The sequence below is a fragment of the Pan paniscus genome, chromosome 8 (assembly GCF_029289425.2).
Source record: "Pan paniscus chromosome 8, NHGRI_mPanPan1-v2.0_pri, whole genome shotgun sequence".
Classification (NCBI taxonomy): Eukaryota; Metazoa; Chordata; class Mammalia; order Primates; family Hominidae; genus Pan; species Pan paniscus.
In genome coordinates this window covers 82,043,916-82,059,795 of record NC_073257.2, presented here as the reverse complement: position 1 = coordinate 82,059,795, position 15,880 = coordinate 82,043,916, and the positions used below count along the sequence as shown (strand labels likewise).

General features: G+C 54.7%; 1 protein-coding gene across 1 annotated transcript in view; it reads right to left on the bottom strand.

Moving 5' to 3' along the window:
* Positions 1 to 15,880, bottom strand: part of LOC100973165 (collagen alpha-1(XIII) chain) — an 87,173-nt gene that overhangs the window by 54,517 nt on the left and 16,776 nt on the right. Inside the window, exons 7-12 of the mRNA XM_008968922.4 lie at positions 15,240 to 15,266; positions 10,091 to 10,117; positions 9,968 to 9,994; positions 9,133 to 9,159; positions 5,953 to 6,018; positions 1,853 to 1,960 (exon numbers count right to left, since the gene is read on the bottom strand). Of these exons, the coding sequence (XP_008967170.2) occupies positions 1,853 to 1,960; positions 5,953 to 6,018; positions 9,133 to 9,159; positions 9,968 to 9,994; positions 10,091 to 10,117; positions 15,240 to 15,266 (282 nt within the window). The remainder of the gene's footprint in view (positions 1 to 1,852; positions 1,961 to 5,952; positions 6,019 to 9,132; positions 9,160 to 9,967; positions 9,995 to 10,090; positions 10,118 to 15,239; positions 15,267 to 15,880) is intronic.

Below are 15,880 nucleotides of genomic sequence, written 5' to 3'. Positions count from 1 at the left end.
TGTCCCTCTTTGCAGCCATGTGGGGGCCGTGGGCAATTCTGCTGTGCTCGCCCATGGAAAGTAGGTCAGCAGCATCATGCTAAATTGACAGTGTGGTTTGGTCCAGATCCTCGTTCACCCACCTCCTAATTGGAACCCCTCCCTAGAAAGCCGGCCTTGCCCAGCAAAGCCTCGGTTTTGCCCTTGGTCCTGCCTGCCAGCGGAGGAGCCCTCTGTCTCCTTCTGCCCATGGTGCTGTGGGCATGGCAGCTGGCCACAGTGAGGTGGTGTGAGCCGAGGGAGAGGCCAGGGAAGGCTGGCTCCACCGCAGCCTTGGGTGTAGGTGTGGACAGCAAACGTGGGCTGGAGAAAGCCGTGATGCCTGAGTCTGGTCTATTGCAATTGGGTTAAGAAACATGCTCTCTGGTTGCTGTTGTTATAAACAACCTAACAAAGAAAACCACCTGGCTTGGGTTCAGTGGATGAGAGCCCCAAGTGTTAGGAGGGGGTGGGGTGGAAAGGGCAGCGGTCAGCAAAAAGTGAATTTGGAGCACTTTTTGGTTTTCTTGCCTTAGTTTGGTTCCGTTTCCTGAGTTTCCCTTCCTTTCAGGTTTTCCCATCTAAAAACTGGTGGAAATAAGACTAACCCCCCTCTCTGGGGTGCTGGGGCGAAATTGTGGAAAAATTTAAAATTCATTTCAGGGGTCAAGCATTGCAGGGGTCATTGTGCTGGCCTTCCCAGCCAAGGTGGATGCTCTGTTCGGCCATAGCTGTGGCCCGGCCCAGGGAGACCCTATAACAAGCTTTGAGATTGAAAGCTGGGCAGCCAAGGGGCCCAGACATGCAAACAGGCCATCTAGAATGTGGCTGTACACACAGGGTGCTATTTGCTGGGGACATCCTGGCCCAGTGATTCCACCTCTGGGACTCTATTCCAGCAAAACTATCAGAGATGCGCACAAACATTATGTTTCTTTGTCTATGTTCCATTCTTTTCACAATTAATTTATGGTGCTTTTGTCATAAGAAGGAAAAACAGGTTTTGTTTTGGTTTTTCTACCACATGGGAAAAACATTATTTAAAAAGTATTTTGCCCTTTACCTGCCTCTCCAATAACATTAGTCTTACGGGTGGGTGGAAGACCTGTTTTCTCTGAAGTCCAGGTACCCACTGAGTTATTCTGTCCTGGGGCTTTGTTGTATAAATTGGGCTGGGAAAGAGTGGAGTCTTAGCCAGGGCGTGAACATGGGTGACTTGGTGGCCGCTGGGCTTGACCTGTCACTTGAATGTGGTCCAGCCTGGAGAGGTGCCAGTTGGCCTCTCTGGAGTCCTCCAGGCAGTGACCCTGCAGGCCCCGCAGGCTTGATGCATCCTCAGGCTTGGCGCAGGTCTCTTGGCTGACTGGACCTTCAGCTCAGCTGGCAGGTGGCCCAGCAGTATGAAACCTGCACACGCCCCTGGAAGGCATGTTCACTGGGGTGCCAGGTAGTTGGATGACCCCTCACTACCTCCTTCAGAACCCACTGCCCGACTCAGGTTTTGCTAAGGGGCTCAGGGATAGCCATCAGAGGTGCCCTTGGGAATTCTCTTTCCAAATTCCTCTCTGCTGGGGCTGGGAACGGGGCAGGCAGGCCATTGGCGGTCTCCTCCCTGGAAGGCAGGGAACATGGCCCAGGTTGTGTTTCAGAGCCAGAGTGCAACAGGTGGTGAGTGTGATGGGGATGAATAGCCCCTTGCATGGTTCACCCACATCCAATGGCCCTGCCAAGGCATTTCTGCTTTTTGTAGGGGACCCACTGCCTATTCAAGGTTTGGAGGTTTCCAGAGAGTTCTTGGGACAAGTCTTGAAGGAGAGAGGAAGGGAATACTTACGGGTGGCCCCATAGGCCCTGGCAGTCCTGGGTGCCCCAGAGGTCCACTTGGTCCAGGGGGGCCTGGGGGCCCTGGTGGACCTTGGATGCTGGCCTGGCTCTGTTCACCCTGAGGTTCATGGAAACGAATGTTAGAGGAAAGGCCCCCAGAGCTGCAGACCATCCCCCACCCTCAGGCCATGCACCCAGTGAAGGCCTGCTGTGATTTCTGCTGGGAAGGAGTGGTGATGGGGGGAGGAGGCGGTGGCATGATGGTGATGATGCTGTGGTAGTGGTGATGACATGCAGGGGCTGGTGGCAGTGAGAAGAACGCCAAGATGTTAGGTCCCTGAAGGTGGGGCTTCCAAAGAGGAGTTGCTGCGGAGAGACATTCTGCGGGAGGGCAGAGGCAGAGGAGTGGGTGGGAGACAGCCCCTGGCCCAACCAAAGGCCTGCTCCCAGCCTGGCCAGATGGCCTGAATCTTCAGCCTGGGCCTGCCTCTGTCACCCTCCCTGTGTGGCGAGGCACAGTTCTCCCTAAGCCCCAGTCTCTCAGCCATAGAATGGGAACAATAGCCCTCGTTTCCTGTCTCAGCTTTTTGCTGTCTTTGATTATCTGACCCAGAGGATCAAATGGGATCCTTAGGTCAAAGCCCATGGAATTTTGTTTGGCTCACTAAACAACTCAGCAAGAGACTTTACATATAAAATTTGAATTGGTGGCTTCTGACAAAACACTGGGAACCCTGGCTGTGCTGGGCCCACATTCCTACGTCCAAGGAGTGGCTGCCTGTTAAGTGGGGCCTGAGTTCTCTGGCTGCTTTTGTCCTCTCCCTCCTAGCCCTTCTCACACACAGCCTGCTTCTGTTACTTAAGGTGATCTGCCTGGTCTGGGAGGGCAATTGAGCCTGCAATCTTTGGTTTCATTGAAAGAGTTTGGAAGCTGTGTGGAAGTGCTTTATGCTGCGTGGGGAGGCTGTTATTATTCCCTTGTCTCCTCAGCCAGCTGCTCTGAGCCCAGCCTTCCCACCATGCCTGTCCACGGGATGGACTGTGAGCCCAGGGAGGTAGGGATGGCATCATGCTCCCCCTGGAGGAGGAGATGGCCTGGTGCACGTGACCCAGATCTCAGGGCTGGGGCAACACAAAGTCATCTTAGATCTAAACCAAGCCTGGCTCCTTGGTTTGTTATTTTCTAAATGACCTCTCTGGGATCAATCTGGGCTTAGCTCTTGTGAGGAGGGGCCCATCCCTGCAGATGGACTGAAGCAGAACCTCCTGGCAGGTGTGGGAGCTCCAGGGTGGAGGCTGGGGGATGCAGGCGGCTGGAGTTCCAGGCCGGCCCACCTTTCGCAGAGGATCTCAGCAAGCCCCTATGACACACCTGAGGGGTCTCCTGCTTCCCCATGTGAGGAAGGCAGCTGATGATGCTTGCTGCAAACTCTAGAGGGAAGTGGTGGTGATAAATAGGAGTGCACAACCTGGGAATGAGAAATGTAAGCTTTCAGCAAGACCTGCTTGCACCATCTTTTGGCTGGAAAACCTGTAGGCAGATGGCATCTAGCAGTGTCACTCTGGAGCCTGGGCCCTATCCTGCCACACCCTCTGAGAAGCCACTTTAGGGCTCAGGGTGTCCATGGCAGAGGAGCAGGTGTTGAAATCACTTTGGCAGCTGCCCTGACTGCAGGTCCCCCACCCGGCTGCATGTTGGTTGTTGATAAGTCTCAGGTGTCAGTGTTTCTTCTGAACCAAGAAAGGCTTCACTAAGCCTCAGGCCTTAAAAAGGGACCAGTGCAGCCTCCTTTTCAACAACATCAAATCTGATTCAGCTGCTTGGGTCTCGGAACCTCCTCAGAATCCTGTACTTTGTGTGTTTATATTTTTTGTGGGTTTCTACATTCACAAGATGGGGGAGGCTTAGTCTGAAGCAAACTCCCGAGCTCCTTTCTGGCTGTGAAATTCTAGAATCTTCATAACGTCACAAGTCCTATGTTACAGAAGAGAAAACTGAGGCTCCAAGAAGTTGAATTCCCTGATCAAAGTCACATGGGAATTCAGGGTGGCGCCAGGACCCAAAGTTGGAACCGCAGACTCTTCCTATTCTTTCCAAGTAAGCCCCCAGCAAAAAGGGCTCACCGTCTACACTTTCTGCTCTTTGGAAATGACCTCCAGCACCGTCTGCTAAGCACATCATATTTCATATAAAGCTTCCTTTTTCAGTGAATCTTAGACCCAATGTTTAAGCGGCTTGCAGAGCCTGTAAAATCAATATTGGTTTATTGATAAGAAATGGACAAGCATTTTTATGTCCCATAGTGGCTGACAGCATAAAAAACCTGATTCTGGAGGCAGAATCTGCAGCAGATAGCTCAGAGGTGCCTCGTCTTTTTTCTCTACTTTGGAAACCAGGTCAGGGTAGCACAGAAAGTTCTGGCTTCACCACCTCTTGCTCTTGAAAAGGGAGGCAGTAACATGCAGTGGCCTGGATGGAATCCTGCACCCCTCTTGAGTTCTTCCTTTGTAAAGCGGGGGATAGTGAGATGGCTGGTGTGGGGAATGCATGAGATAATTTGCATAGAATTCTCACAACAATGTCTGGAACCCAGTGAGGGCTCAACAAAGAACAGCTGATACAACTAAGGCTGGGAGGTCGCTGTTGGGGCCCAGGAGAATGGCTATTCTGAGAGTGTGGACTCAGCTCTCCTGGAATGGGGTCCGGCACAGCCTGGGGTGGGTGACAGGGGTGGGCCTGGTACTTCTCTAAGCTGCCAGTGGGCCTCCTGAGTAGCCATGCTCTGGTGAGTGCTCGGGCACACGGAGGCTCTCGAGGATTTGGCCAGGCGTAATGAGATATGTGGCCTGCAGGCTTGGGTGGCACTGGAGTCACGTGTCCCTCTGTATTTTTAGCTGTTAATTGGAGGGATTTTTCAGCCTTGTTCAATCAGGTGCCTGAACATCCAGGCCCTTGGGCTCCTGACTCCTGAGTCAGGCCAGATGGTTGCTCCAGGCTCTGCGGTCAGGCTTGTAGAAAGCAGCTGAGAGCCCTGCCACTGCTAGTGTCCCTGTGCCGGGCGGGGGACCTGGTGCAGCATGAGAAAGGTGAGGAGCACAGGGGCAGCCACGGGCCAGCCAGCCTGGAATCAAGCTGTGATCTCTTGAAGAGCAGAGGCCAGATGGCTTTGTTCTTTGTGATCTGCTCCTATCCAAGCCTCCTTGGGTTAGGAAGGCAGGAAGAAGAAGGAAGCACTTGTTCACAATGTGGGTTGTGGACTACATTCCCTCCACAAATTCCCTTGCTCCCCAAACTCAGGTTACCAGGGATCAGATGCTAAGCAGTCTGCATTTCTAAGCAGAGAGGAGGTAGGTCCAGCTGAGAGAGCCCTGGATGTGAGGTCTGAAGACCTGACTTCAATTTCAATTCTGCTTCAAGGCCAGTTTCAGTTCTGCCTCTTACTGTTAGTATAACCTTGGGCAAATCAATTCACTTCTCTGAGCCTCAGTTACCTTATCTCCAAAATATGGATAATAGTAATAAAAACAGCTAACAATTATGTCTCTTAAACTGTGCCAGGAACTATTCCAAGTGCTTTACATATCAACAACAATCCTGTGAAATAGACACTGTTATTATCCTTATTTTATAGATGAGAAGGCTGGGACACAGGTCAAGTAACTTGCCCCAAATGACACAGCTAGTAACAGGCAGAGAGACTGGGTACAAATCCCCACTCTGCAATGTACTGGCTGTGTGACCTTGGCAACTTGGTTAACCTCTCTGAGCCTCGATTTCCTCATCTGTGAAATAAGGATGATCATGGCTAATTCATAAAACTGTTGGTGAATGAAATATAACCAGGCCTGTGAAATGGGTAACAGGGTGCCTGGCACACACTGACAGCTCTTGTTGATGGCTATTGTGAGTAATCATTGTGTGGTGGTAGTTGTGGGTCTTCTGGGGCCTGTGTGTTGTGTATTTCCATGTCTATGGTATACGTGGGCCTATTTTTGTCTGATTTAATTTCACTGAATTAGAGAGAGGTTCTGGCTTTGTCTGCAGCCCCAGCAGGCTTGCCAGGCCCCTTGGGAAACCACACATGGTCTGGACAAACGGGAGGTGTCTACCTGGAATGTCCGCCTTTTTATGACCGGGGGTGGAGCCAGTCGCACTGAATTGAGGAGAGGCAGCAGCTGAGGAGAAAGATGAGTTGGAGGGCCAGAGGGCAAAGGCCAAAGATCACAGGTATTCAGATCGATGCCAAAAGTCACCAGGAGGGCAGGGCGGCCAAGAGGGACCGGAGCAGAGGAAGAGAGAAGAGAGATTAGCATGCACATGAGGAGTGGGAGGGAAGGAGTGGACAGGGCACTCTTACGGCTTGAGGATGCAGAGCGGAGCTTGCCCTTGGATGGCACAGCCGTCCCTTAGGAGGAGTTGTGGCCCTCAGTCCACACCCGGCCTCGGCCTCCAGGTCGGAGTTTGGGGTGTTGACCAGCAGCCCCCGGAATGGGACAGTGACCCCCCACGGCCAGGCTTGCCCTCCGTGGCCATGCTGGGCTGCAGAGGCTGCTGGACACACAGCCCAACGTTGCACTGCCAGCCCCACCCGTCCCTGCTTGGGGGACAGAAGGGAGCCAACTCAGAGGCTCTGGCCAGGGAACCACCGGGCCCGTGAAATTGGTACTTGAAGTTGGGCTGGTGTGCGGCTGGTGGGTTCTTTTTTTGGTTGAGCAAGAAAGGCTGGTGTCAGCGCATCTGGGGAGGGTGGTCAAGGGCAGTGCCAAGCCCAGCTCCCCGGGGTTTGAGCTGGCTGAGGGTGAGGCCAGCGTGGGCACATGCTAAGTGCTGCTGAGGGCTCACCCTGGGGCTGCGGGGCCTGGAAAATAGAGGCTGGGCAAAGATATCTCCAGAAAGCTCAACCACGTTTTTGCGGGAGGCAACTTGCAGTCATATTATCTAATGTGATTTTCATTTCTGGAAATTCTTGCAGCTTCCAGTCCCTCTACCCATTGAAGCTGAGCAACCCATGGCTTTAGGAGGCCATCAGAGCCCATGTGAAAACAAAGATGGCATATACTGTCATCAGCTGCTTGTTTTTGAAAGCGCTTAAATCACACGAGACTCCTGGGATGAGTGTTAAGAACCAGGAGCTGCTTGGGCTGCGAATGCGCCCAGCTGGGGATGGGGAGCCCAAGTGTGGCCTTTCCAGGTCACAGCTGCTGCCTTCTTGGACAGCAGTGGCACACAGAGCTCCACCCGCTCCCACTGCCGGGGCCTGGGGATGTGCAATGTTGGGCTGTATGTTCAGGAAGCCTCTCAGTGGAGAGGGGCCCGGAGACCTTCCAGAACCTACAAACCTTCAGGGCAATTATCTGGCTGGAGCGCAGAGCTGCTGGCATGCTGCTTAGGCACTCCTAGTTTGGGAGGGGATGGAGGTGGCAGAGACAGGGCGACAGGGACCGTGAGGGGAGAGCCCATAGACACCAGCTCCCCTGCTCCCCACCCCTCTCCTCTCCCTCCCTGGGGAAGCCACAGGCTGGAATGGAGGAGGGGCCACCTGGATTTCTTGGTGTCTTCCAGGCCCCGAGACCTGCCACCCCAACCCATCCCCTTGGAAAGCCAACAGATCTCTAGAAGGCCCCTGATTTTCTACCCTCTTCTAAATAAACTTGGTCTGCCCCTCAGCTGGAATCCCAAATCTATGCCCCCACACCACGCTTGACATGTTCCCCAGAGTGCCACTGTCATGAGGTCAGGCTTCACTGCACCCTGTGGCCAGGGGTATCCTGCAGCCTTCTGTCACTGTGCCCTTCCCTTTCCTTGTGTTGGGCTGAGGGGCAGAGAGCCCTGCCCCCACCCCACCCCAAGCGCTTACTAAGGACGGGAGACACACTACCAAAGCGTCTGCAGTTGTGTTGTCTTTTGTGCTGGGGGATGTTGCCTTTCTTTCGGGTAACATAATAATCCTGTGAGCCTATCGTTTCAAATAAACACAGCTGACCTTCTATTATTGTATCAGGATCAGGCTGGCCGGAACACCAGGGCCCCTGCATCCCTGGAGCACATGCCGCTGACAGGCTGTGGCTCTGACTGCTGCTGGCCTGCCTTCCTCAGCCCGGGCCCAGCACCGCCGTAGCCTTAAACCCATCCTAGCCTCTCACGTACCAGGCTCACAGTGGTTCCCTGGCCCAGGAACCCAGACCTCAGGCCTGCCTTCCAGCTTCCTGAGGGTCTGGGCAGAGGCTAGGCCCTGCTAGCGTGGCCCTCCTGACAGCCTTCTAGAGTCAAGCTGACACCGAGCCTGGCTTATGTCTGTCTCCACTCCCAAAATCGCACCACCCGGACCTGCCTGGCAGGGGTGGGCAGCCAGGGAAGCTGAGCACCATGGGGCACATGAGAGCGGGGAGAGATGCCTAAAGATGCTCATCTTCCATCCCTGCTGTCCAGGTCTGGGAGCAACGAGGCCAATCCACAAAATGAGGGGCATTTTTTTCTGGGTCCAGCTCACTGGGGCTCCTGCTGGAGGAAGCTGTGCATATCTTGCTCTCCCCTGTCCCAAGATCGACCCTGCTGCTGGAACACAAGTTTGAAGATTCCTAACAGGACAACAGTAGTCTTTATGGTTCTGTATCTTGGGGTGGAGCAAGGAAAAGGAAGGAGCAGGCGGGGGTGGGCAGAGGAACCATCTCAGCCTGAAATCCCCACCCTGCTTGGAGAAGGGTTTCCTCTGTTTTTAAAGAGGCCAAGGAGAGATTTTTATCCTTGAATTGCTGCAGTCAGTCCCTGATTATCTCCCATCATCGAGGTTTGGATGTGAAACACCATCATCTGATACAGTGACTAATAGAAAAGTCCCACTTTTTTGGCCACGGCTAGGCTGCCAGACACCACCCCCCCACCGCCACACACACGCACACACTTGCACACACATGCCGGTTGGGTGGGGAGTCAAACAGACTCACACAAGTCACGCTGCCACAGGGGGCCAAGTGCAGAGGTCCAGACACACAGCAGGAGACTCCAACATACTGAGTCAGACGTACGTACAAAGGGGCGGATGTACAGACACGCACGGGTGATGAGCGGCTCCATACAGCACATGGCCGGAGAGACACATCAGCTGTTCCCACCAGACGCACCACCATCCCAAGCTCCCCTCTCTGACTGCTGAGTGCAGAGGGCACTGGGTGCTCCTGATCCCCCATGATCTGTTAGTAACTGGAGACCCCAGGGAGATGAGGCTGAGCTGGGCGCTGTGCCCCAGGGATGGATCAAAGGGCCCTGCTAAATTTTAGGGGTTCACTTACCCGGTGTGGGTACTCTCCACACTGACCCTGGGAAGGAGAGGGAAGGGAAAGGTGGTGTTAGGCACTTGTTGGGGGTACCTGTTTCTCAGGGCACCCCCAGCACTTCAGGACATGCCACACATGTCACCGTTAACCAGCCCTCCTGCTCTAGTTTTGGTCTGAGCCCTCTGAGGCAGAAGAACTAAGTCCCTCCCTTGCCCCTGGCTAGCAGCAGGGAAGAAACTTCCACAGCCTGCCTGGAAGTGGCCCCAGGGAGCCTAGGGGTGGGGCTTCGCCTTATACCACTTGCCATAATGGCAGAGTCGGGAGTTATGCCCCATGCCTGGCGAAAGGTTGACCCTCTAGGCAGGCCCACCAGACAGCCCTGAACAGGAGCCACTGGATGGGAGCAGCCGGCACCATGGGGGCCCCAAGCCACCTTCTCTGAGCTGGGAGCGCCAGGCCCCTGTACCAGCGGCCCAAGGGCAAGCACAGCAGTGTCTCTATCAGAAATTGAACAAGACAGAGAGGGCAGGAGGCCAGGCCAGTGGTTTACAGATTGATGCCTCTCAGAATCCCAGAGGCTCATGGAGGTGTCAGGGAACACCATGGAGTGACAGCTGGGAGGGGCCCAGAAAGAGGCTGAAGAGGGCCAGGCTCCAGGAGGACCCCTCACTCCAAGAAAAGGATGTCCCCTGGAGCGGTGTCAACCGAATCTATTATGCGGCACCTCGGGGGCTTTCCTGGTTCTGTCAATTAAAACTAAAGTTTGAAAATAACCATAATTGACCCCTTTCTACCAACTGGGAGGCCATTTCCTGAGATGGAGACTCTAGGAAACCTCCACTGCTCTTACCTTTTCTCCTTTTTGTCCCTGGGGTCCCTACAAAGAGACGGAGATGAGAGAGTTAGAAACCAAAGCTAAGGTCACAGCCACCAGAAGCTTCTCTGCTGGGAAATAGATGGATGAGGTACCAACCGGCTGTCCTGGGGGACCCGTCAGACCCTGTGGGAAGCAAACACACACAGGTCAGTGGGCAGACAGAAGACAGGCAATCAGGGACACCTGCCTGGGTGGGGACTGGGGCTGAATCCCGAAGGCTGGGCTCTACCAGCCATGGCCAGGTCATCCCAAGCCCACCACATCCAAGGTGGTGTGGCCTTATTCACAGAGTCTCAGCTGCTTCACCCCCCAGTGGGCAGGACTAGGGCTGTGATGAAGAACAGATGGCATCTTTCATCCATTCCTCCAACCACCAGCATCTCATGGGCCAGCTATGGAGGGGCTCTACCTAGAGGTCAGGGAGTTTTCTGCTCCATGGGACCCCCTACCTCACATGCATCAAGCCTCTGGGAGACACTAGCACATTCCACCTCCTGCCTCCCAGGCTGCAGTGAAGCCCACTGAACCAGAAGAGCTTCTGGCCTGGGGGTGCTGGGCCAGTGCCTCAGACAATGGGGGCCTTAGAGAAACCTTCAGCAAAAGAGAGAAAGCAGGAAGTTGGCAACTGAAGCCATGTTCTGGACTTCTCCAAGGAATATGAGGGGTCTTGAGGTTTCCTTCAAGGTTGTCTTGTCCATGCAGGGCTAGGAAAGGAGCCGGGGTTGGGAGGGACCCTTGCCGTCTGGGGAGGGCCCCGCATGCTCTGGCTCTCTTAGGAGGCTGCACCAAAGCTGGTGGAGGGAGGAGGAGAAAACAAATGCCTTATGGGCTGAGGATCCACCCTGAGGCTGGCTCTTCAGGTACGTGTCTGTGAGGGAGATGCTTGTGTCCACTCCAGCTCCCGAGTGAGGTGACAGAGACAAGGCCCCATGGCTCAGTGAAAGGTGGCACTGGGACAGGAGCCCAGGTTTGTCTGACGGCCAAGGTCCAGCTGTTTCCACTGGCAAATGCTCAGAACTGGGCCAGACCTTGGGAGTCAGGGCTTCTAGACTTGGCTAGAGCCATTAGCAGGTCCCTTTGAGCCACCAGTCTCTTTGGGGCCTGAAGCACTGCAGATCCCCACGGGTGGGTCCATCTGGGAGGTGGCTGCAGCATGCTGTGATGTGCCAGAGCCTTGTTCCTGCTCCCCGCTTGCCAACAGGGCCACCTCCAAACTGGGAAACTCCCAAGAGCATCACTGGAAGGGAGAAGTGGCCTTTGGGACCATCCATGTGGCACTCCCAGCCCATGTGGCTGGCCAAGTGTTTATTGGTCTTTTATTGTTTTATTGAGACAGGGTCTCGCTCTGTTGTCCAGAATGGAGTACAGTGGTGTGATCTCCGCTCACTGCAGCCTCTGCCTCCTGGGTTCAGGCAGTCCTCCCACCTCTGCCTCACAAATAGCTAGGTCTACAGGCACACACTACCGTGCTTGGCTAACTCTTGCATCTTTTTGTAGAGACAGGGTTTTGCCATGTTGCCCAGGCTGCTCTCAAACTCCCAGACTCAAGCAATCTGCCCGTGCTGGCCTCCCAGAATTCTGGGATTACAGGTGTGAGCCACCGCGCTCGGCCTGGCAGAGTGTTTAGAATGAAGTTCTGCAGCGCATGATTCATCCGGCAGGGAACCCGGGCCCAGACCACAGGTGACCAGGTCATCCTCTGTCAGGACAGAGATATAAGTGTGATGGGGGAGGGGCTGGCGGAGTTTCAGGACTGCAGAGACTTGGACAATTGAAACCAGACATCCCAAACGGTGGCCCAGGGGACAATCGTGGTCTTCATAGGGATTTCGTTTGTCCTACACGGTTTTATTTCAACTAGTTGCCAATACTTAAGAGAGCAAGCAGAGTGCAAATAAAAATTTGGATTTCAAGTTTCTCTTAATTATGTCGAGGCCCAACAACACATGGTACCAGTTATCTTCAGCCAGGCAGCACCTGCCCCTTTAAGGGCCATGGCCACGGGTGATGTGCTTAGCACTTGCCACCAGGCCTGTGCTAACCGCCACTGAGGCATAGCTAAGGCGCCTGTCTGCTTCTCGGGTGCCAAGCATGTTCTGAGTGCCTGGCGCTCCTCACTCGACAGCCCTGTGGGTGGTGGGTGAGATTTGGACTCAGTCCAGGCCTTGCTTTACAGCCCTTATGTCATTCCTGAGTCTCAGACCCCCAATCTTGTCCACCCCCCAACTACACTATTATACAACTGTGTCCTCCCAACACTTCAACACCTTATTTCAGGTTCTTGGGAATATTGTGAAGTGGGGGGGTGGGGCAGAGGTGACTCCCTTTTGACAGGTGAGGACACAGGTTAAACAATGAGGGTGAGTGCCAGTGCCCCAGTGGGACGCCAGTGGAGGGGACAGCATCTGGGGCAGGAGACAGACAGATGAAGAGCAGGGCAAGGTAATGATGCTGGACAGCGGTGGGCAACTAACAGCTCGGGTACCCATGCCAAGCCAAACAGGAATCAGATGCTCTGTGGCCTGCTGGATTTGATGAGGCAGACAGGGGATCTATCCCACTGATGTGGGCTCACGAGAGAGGGGGTGGGACTGCCTTTTCTGTTGAGTTAGCTCTGATCCCTGGACAGGCGGTCAAGTGCGTGGGGCAGAGGGATGGTGTGGCAGAATGAGGGCAGGAAAAGCGGCCCCATGGAAGGGTCCCTTTCCTCCAGGACAAAGTGCTGGCTGCTGAGAGGAGGTGTGATCGAGGGGTAAGACTCCACTGCATGGGTCTGAATCTCAGCTGTTGTATTTAGGAGCTTTGTGGCCTCAGGCAATGTACTTAGCCACTCTGTGCCTCAATTTCCCCTCTCATGAAGTGGGGATGATAAGCTGTTATGAGGATGACAGAGTGCTGCCTAGAGGATGACCATTATTATTACTTCTGGGGGGCCATGGGCTACCTTACGGTAGCATAAGGCTGCCAGAGAGGGAAAGAAGCTCAGGCTGAAGGGATGAGCACCCCAAGCCCTTTATGCCTCTATAACAATGTGGCATGGCAGTTTCTTCCTGCCTCAGTCTCCACTACTCCATGCATGTGCACAGCATGCCTGGGAATGGGGTAGGGGCGGGGGGAAATGCATTTGCAGCGGAGGCAGCTGTGATGGAGAGGAAACCTTGCTGGGGAACCTGGATTCCAGCGCCAGCTCTTCTGCCACTGCCTCCAGGGTCTTCTGCCTCCAGTGCCCTTCCTCCAGTTCTGCAGACATGTCAAGGATTTTCCTACCTCAGGACCTTTGCACGTGCTATTCTCCCATGTCCAGAAAGCACATTCCCATCCCCCTTTCTATTTTCTCTCGGTTGAATCCTCATTCTTCAGGCACTAGTTCAAAAGTCTCTTTCTCAGAAAAGCCATCTCCGACCCTTGGCCTGGGTGAGGTTTTTGTTATACCAAGATTTCCAGGGCACTAAGGATTATCTTTTTATAGCACTCATTGCAAAGCAACTTGTTAGTTATGTGAGTGATCATTTAAAAGGATGTCTCCCTACTAGACTGTGAGCTACAGATGGCAAGAACAGTCTCTCTCTTGCTCCCGTCTGTATCCCTAGCACCTGAAGCAGTGCCCAGCACATTTTAGATACTCCATAAAAAATGCATTAAAAGAAGGAAGGTGGCAGAAAGGCTGACAAAGAGTGAGGGAAACAGAAAGGGAGGAAGGTAATAAAACCTTAATAAAAAAAGGGAGGGAAGGAATTTGAGAACTGTGTTTCGATCTTGTTTTGGACACTCAGCTGTGTGACTTCAGGCAAGTTAGTTAGACTCTCTGAGCCTTGGTTTCCACACCTGTCAAAGGGGATTCTAGTAAGACCTGGAGCACAGAGTTACGCTGAGGATTGAGACAGTCATGCAAAGTGCTTAGCCCAGTGCCAACCACGTGGCAAACCCTCAATAAGTATTAGTTGGATCTGAGTCAAGAGGACAGGTTGGGGCCCAGAGGGAGCTGGCAAGTTAGGAAGAGCTAGGCTGGAGCCCAGGCCTTGCAGCCAACACTCCACCATCCCCCTTTCCACCCACGAGATTACCTGCCTCCCTCCATGCCCTGGCAGTGCCCCAGTCATGGGTCAAGGGTTGTCTTCACACCAGCGCTTGGAGCAAGGCATGAGCCAGGCCCCCACTGAACAGGGACAGGGGGAGCCTGCTGCATTGCTTTCACCACCCTGCACAAATTCCTGGCCCACCAACCTGTGGAGCAGGAGGTGGTCCCTCACAGTAGGCGTGACCTGGAACTTAGGAGGCAGAAATGCACCCCAGCCCAGGGCTGTTTTGTTTGTCTGTCTGTTTGTTTGTTTTTTTAAAGCAGGGATTTATTGAAAACCAAAGTACACTCCACAGTATGGGAGCAGGGGCCCATTAGCTCTTAATGGCCCATCAGTCCCTGCTGAGACCTGGCCCACCATGAGAGTGGGCAGCCCCTCATTCCCTTCTGGAAGGGATGGTCTGTGGAGACAGCAAATTTATTTCCAAAGCTCTGCAGAAGGTAGGGGCCAGGAGAACGCTGGGGCAAATGTTGTCTCTCCACCTTTTTGGGGCCTGAGGCACTCCAGGTACCCTGGGCAGATCCATCTGGGTGGTGGCCGCGGGATGCTGTGACATGGAAGAGAAGACCTTGCTCCTACTCCTGACTTGCCAAGTGGCCCAACCTCCAAACAGAAACTCCCAGGAAGGCATGGGGAGAGGGGAAGGGGCCTTTGGGATGATGCATGTGGCACCCCCAGCTGAGATGATCCACTGGGCACCACCAGCCCCAGTGGGGCAGAACCCCTGGAGTCCTGGGGTGGCTCAGGGCACAGCCAGCACCCGGAAGGGGTTATGAGGCCTTGAGGGACCTCAGGCTCAGTAGAAATGGTGTCTCCTAGAGAAAGTGTCCCCTGTGAGTGCAGATGAAACCTTGTCTCCCAAGGCCCATGTGAGTGTGGTTTGAGAGCAGTAAGCTGGACACCGACCTCTGTGTGCTACCAGCCAGGTGTGCACTCTCTCTGGATCTCCCAGCCTCATGCTTCAGATGGAGAAGCCCCTGCCCATTTCTCCTCCCTGCATATTGATGTGAGGATCCAGGGCACGTGCTTTACACAGCTGGGGAGTGACCAGCACGGGCAGCCACTCCTGTTGTCCCTGTGGGACCCACTTTGCAGTGCTTGGCTGTGCCTGTGAGGCTGGGCCAACCCCCACCCATCTCGGGAAGGCAGGAAAGCTGGGCTCTTACCATGTCGCCCTTTGGTCCTGGGTGGCCCTGGAAGGAGAAGAGGGTGAGTACCAGGTGCACTGTTCGCAGCCCAGAAGTTCCACCCTCTGTCCTTCATGCTCCTCCCTGCCCCCCGTGCTCCTCCCTGCCCCCCGTGCTCCTCCCTGCCCCCCGTGCTCCTCCCTGCCCCCCGTGCTCCTCCCTGCCCCCCGTGCTCCTCCCTGCCCCCCGTGCTCCTCCCTGCCCCCCGTGCTCCTCCCTGCCCCCGTGCTCCTCCCTGCCCCCCGTGCTCCTCCCTGCCCCCCGTGCTCCTCCCTGCCCCCCGTGCTCCTCCCTGCCCCCCGTGCTCCTCCCTGCCCCCCGTGCTCCTCCCTGTCCCCTGTGCTCCATCTGCACCTTCTGGCTTGTGCACTCCTTCACCCAGTCCCTAAGGCAAGGTCATTTGCTCACTGCCCCTCGCTGGGCCTCACTAGCAGCTGCCTGCCCTTCAGAGAGCAGGGGTTGGGGTAGTCTCCCTAGACCCCGACGCTCATGCCATTCACATGTCCAGGGTAGCTTCGGGGGATGCCTGGTCCCGTGACATGAGTGGAAATGATTGCTGGCACCCTTGGGCTGCACTTAGCTCGCTGGCCTGCAGTTGGGGAGTAACTGGGTGGTGCTAG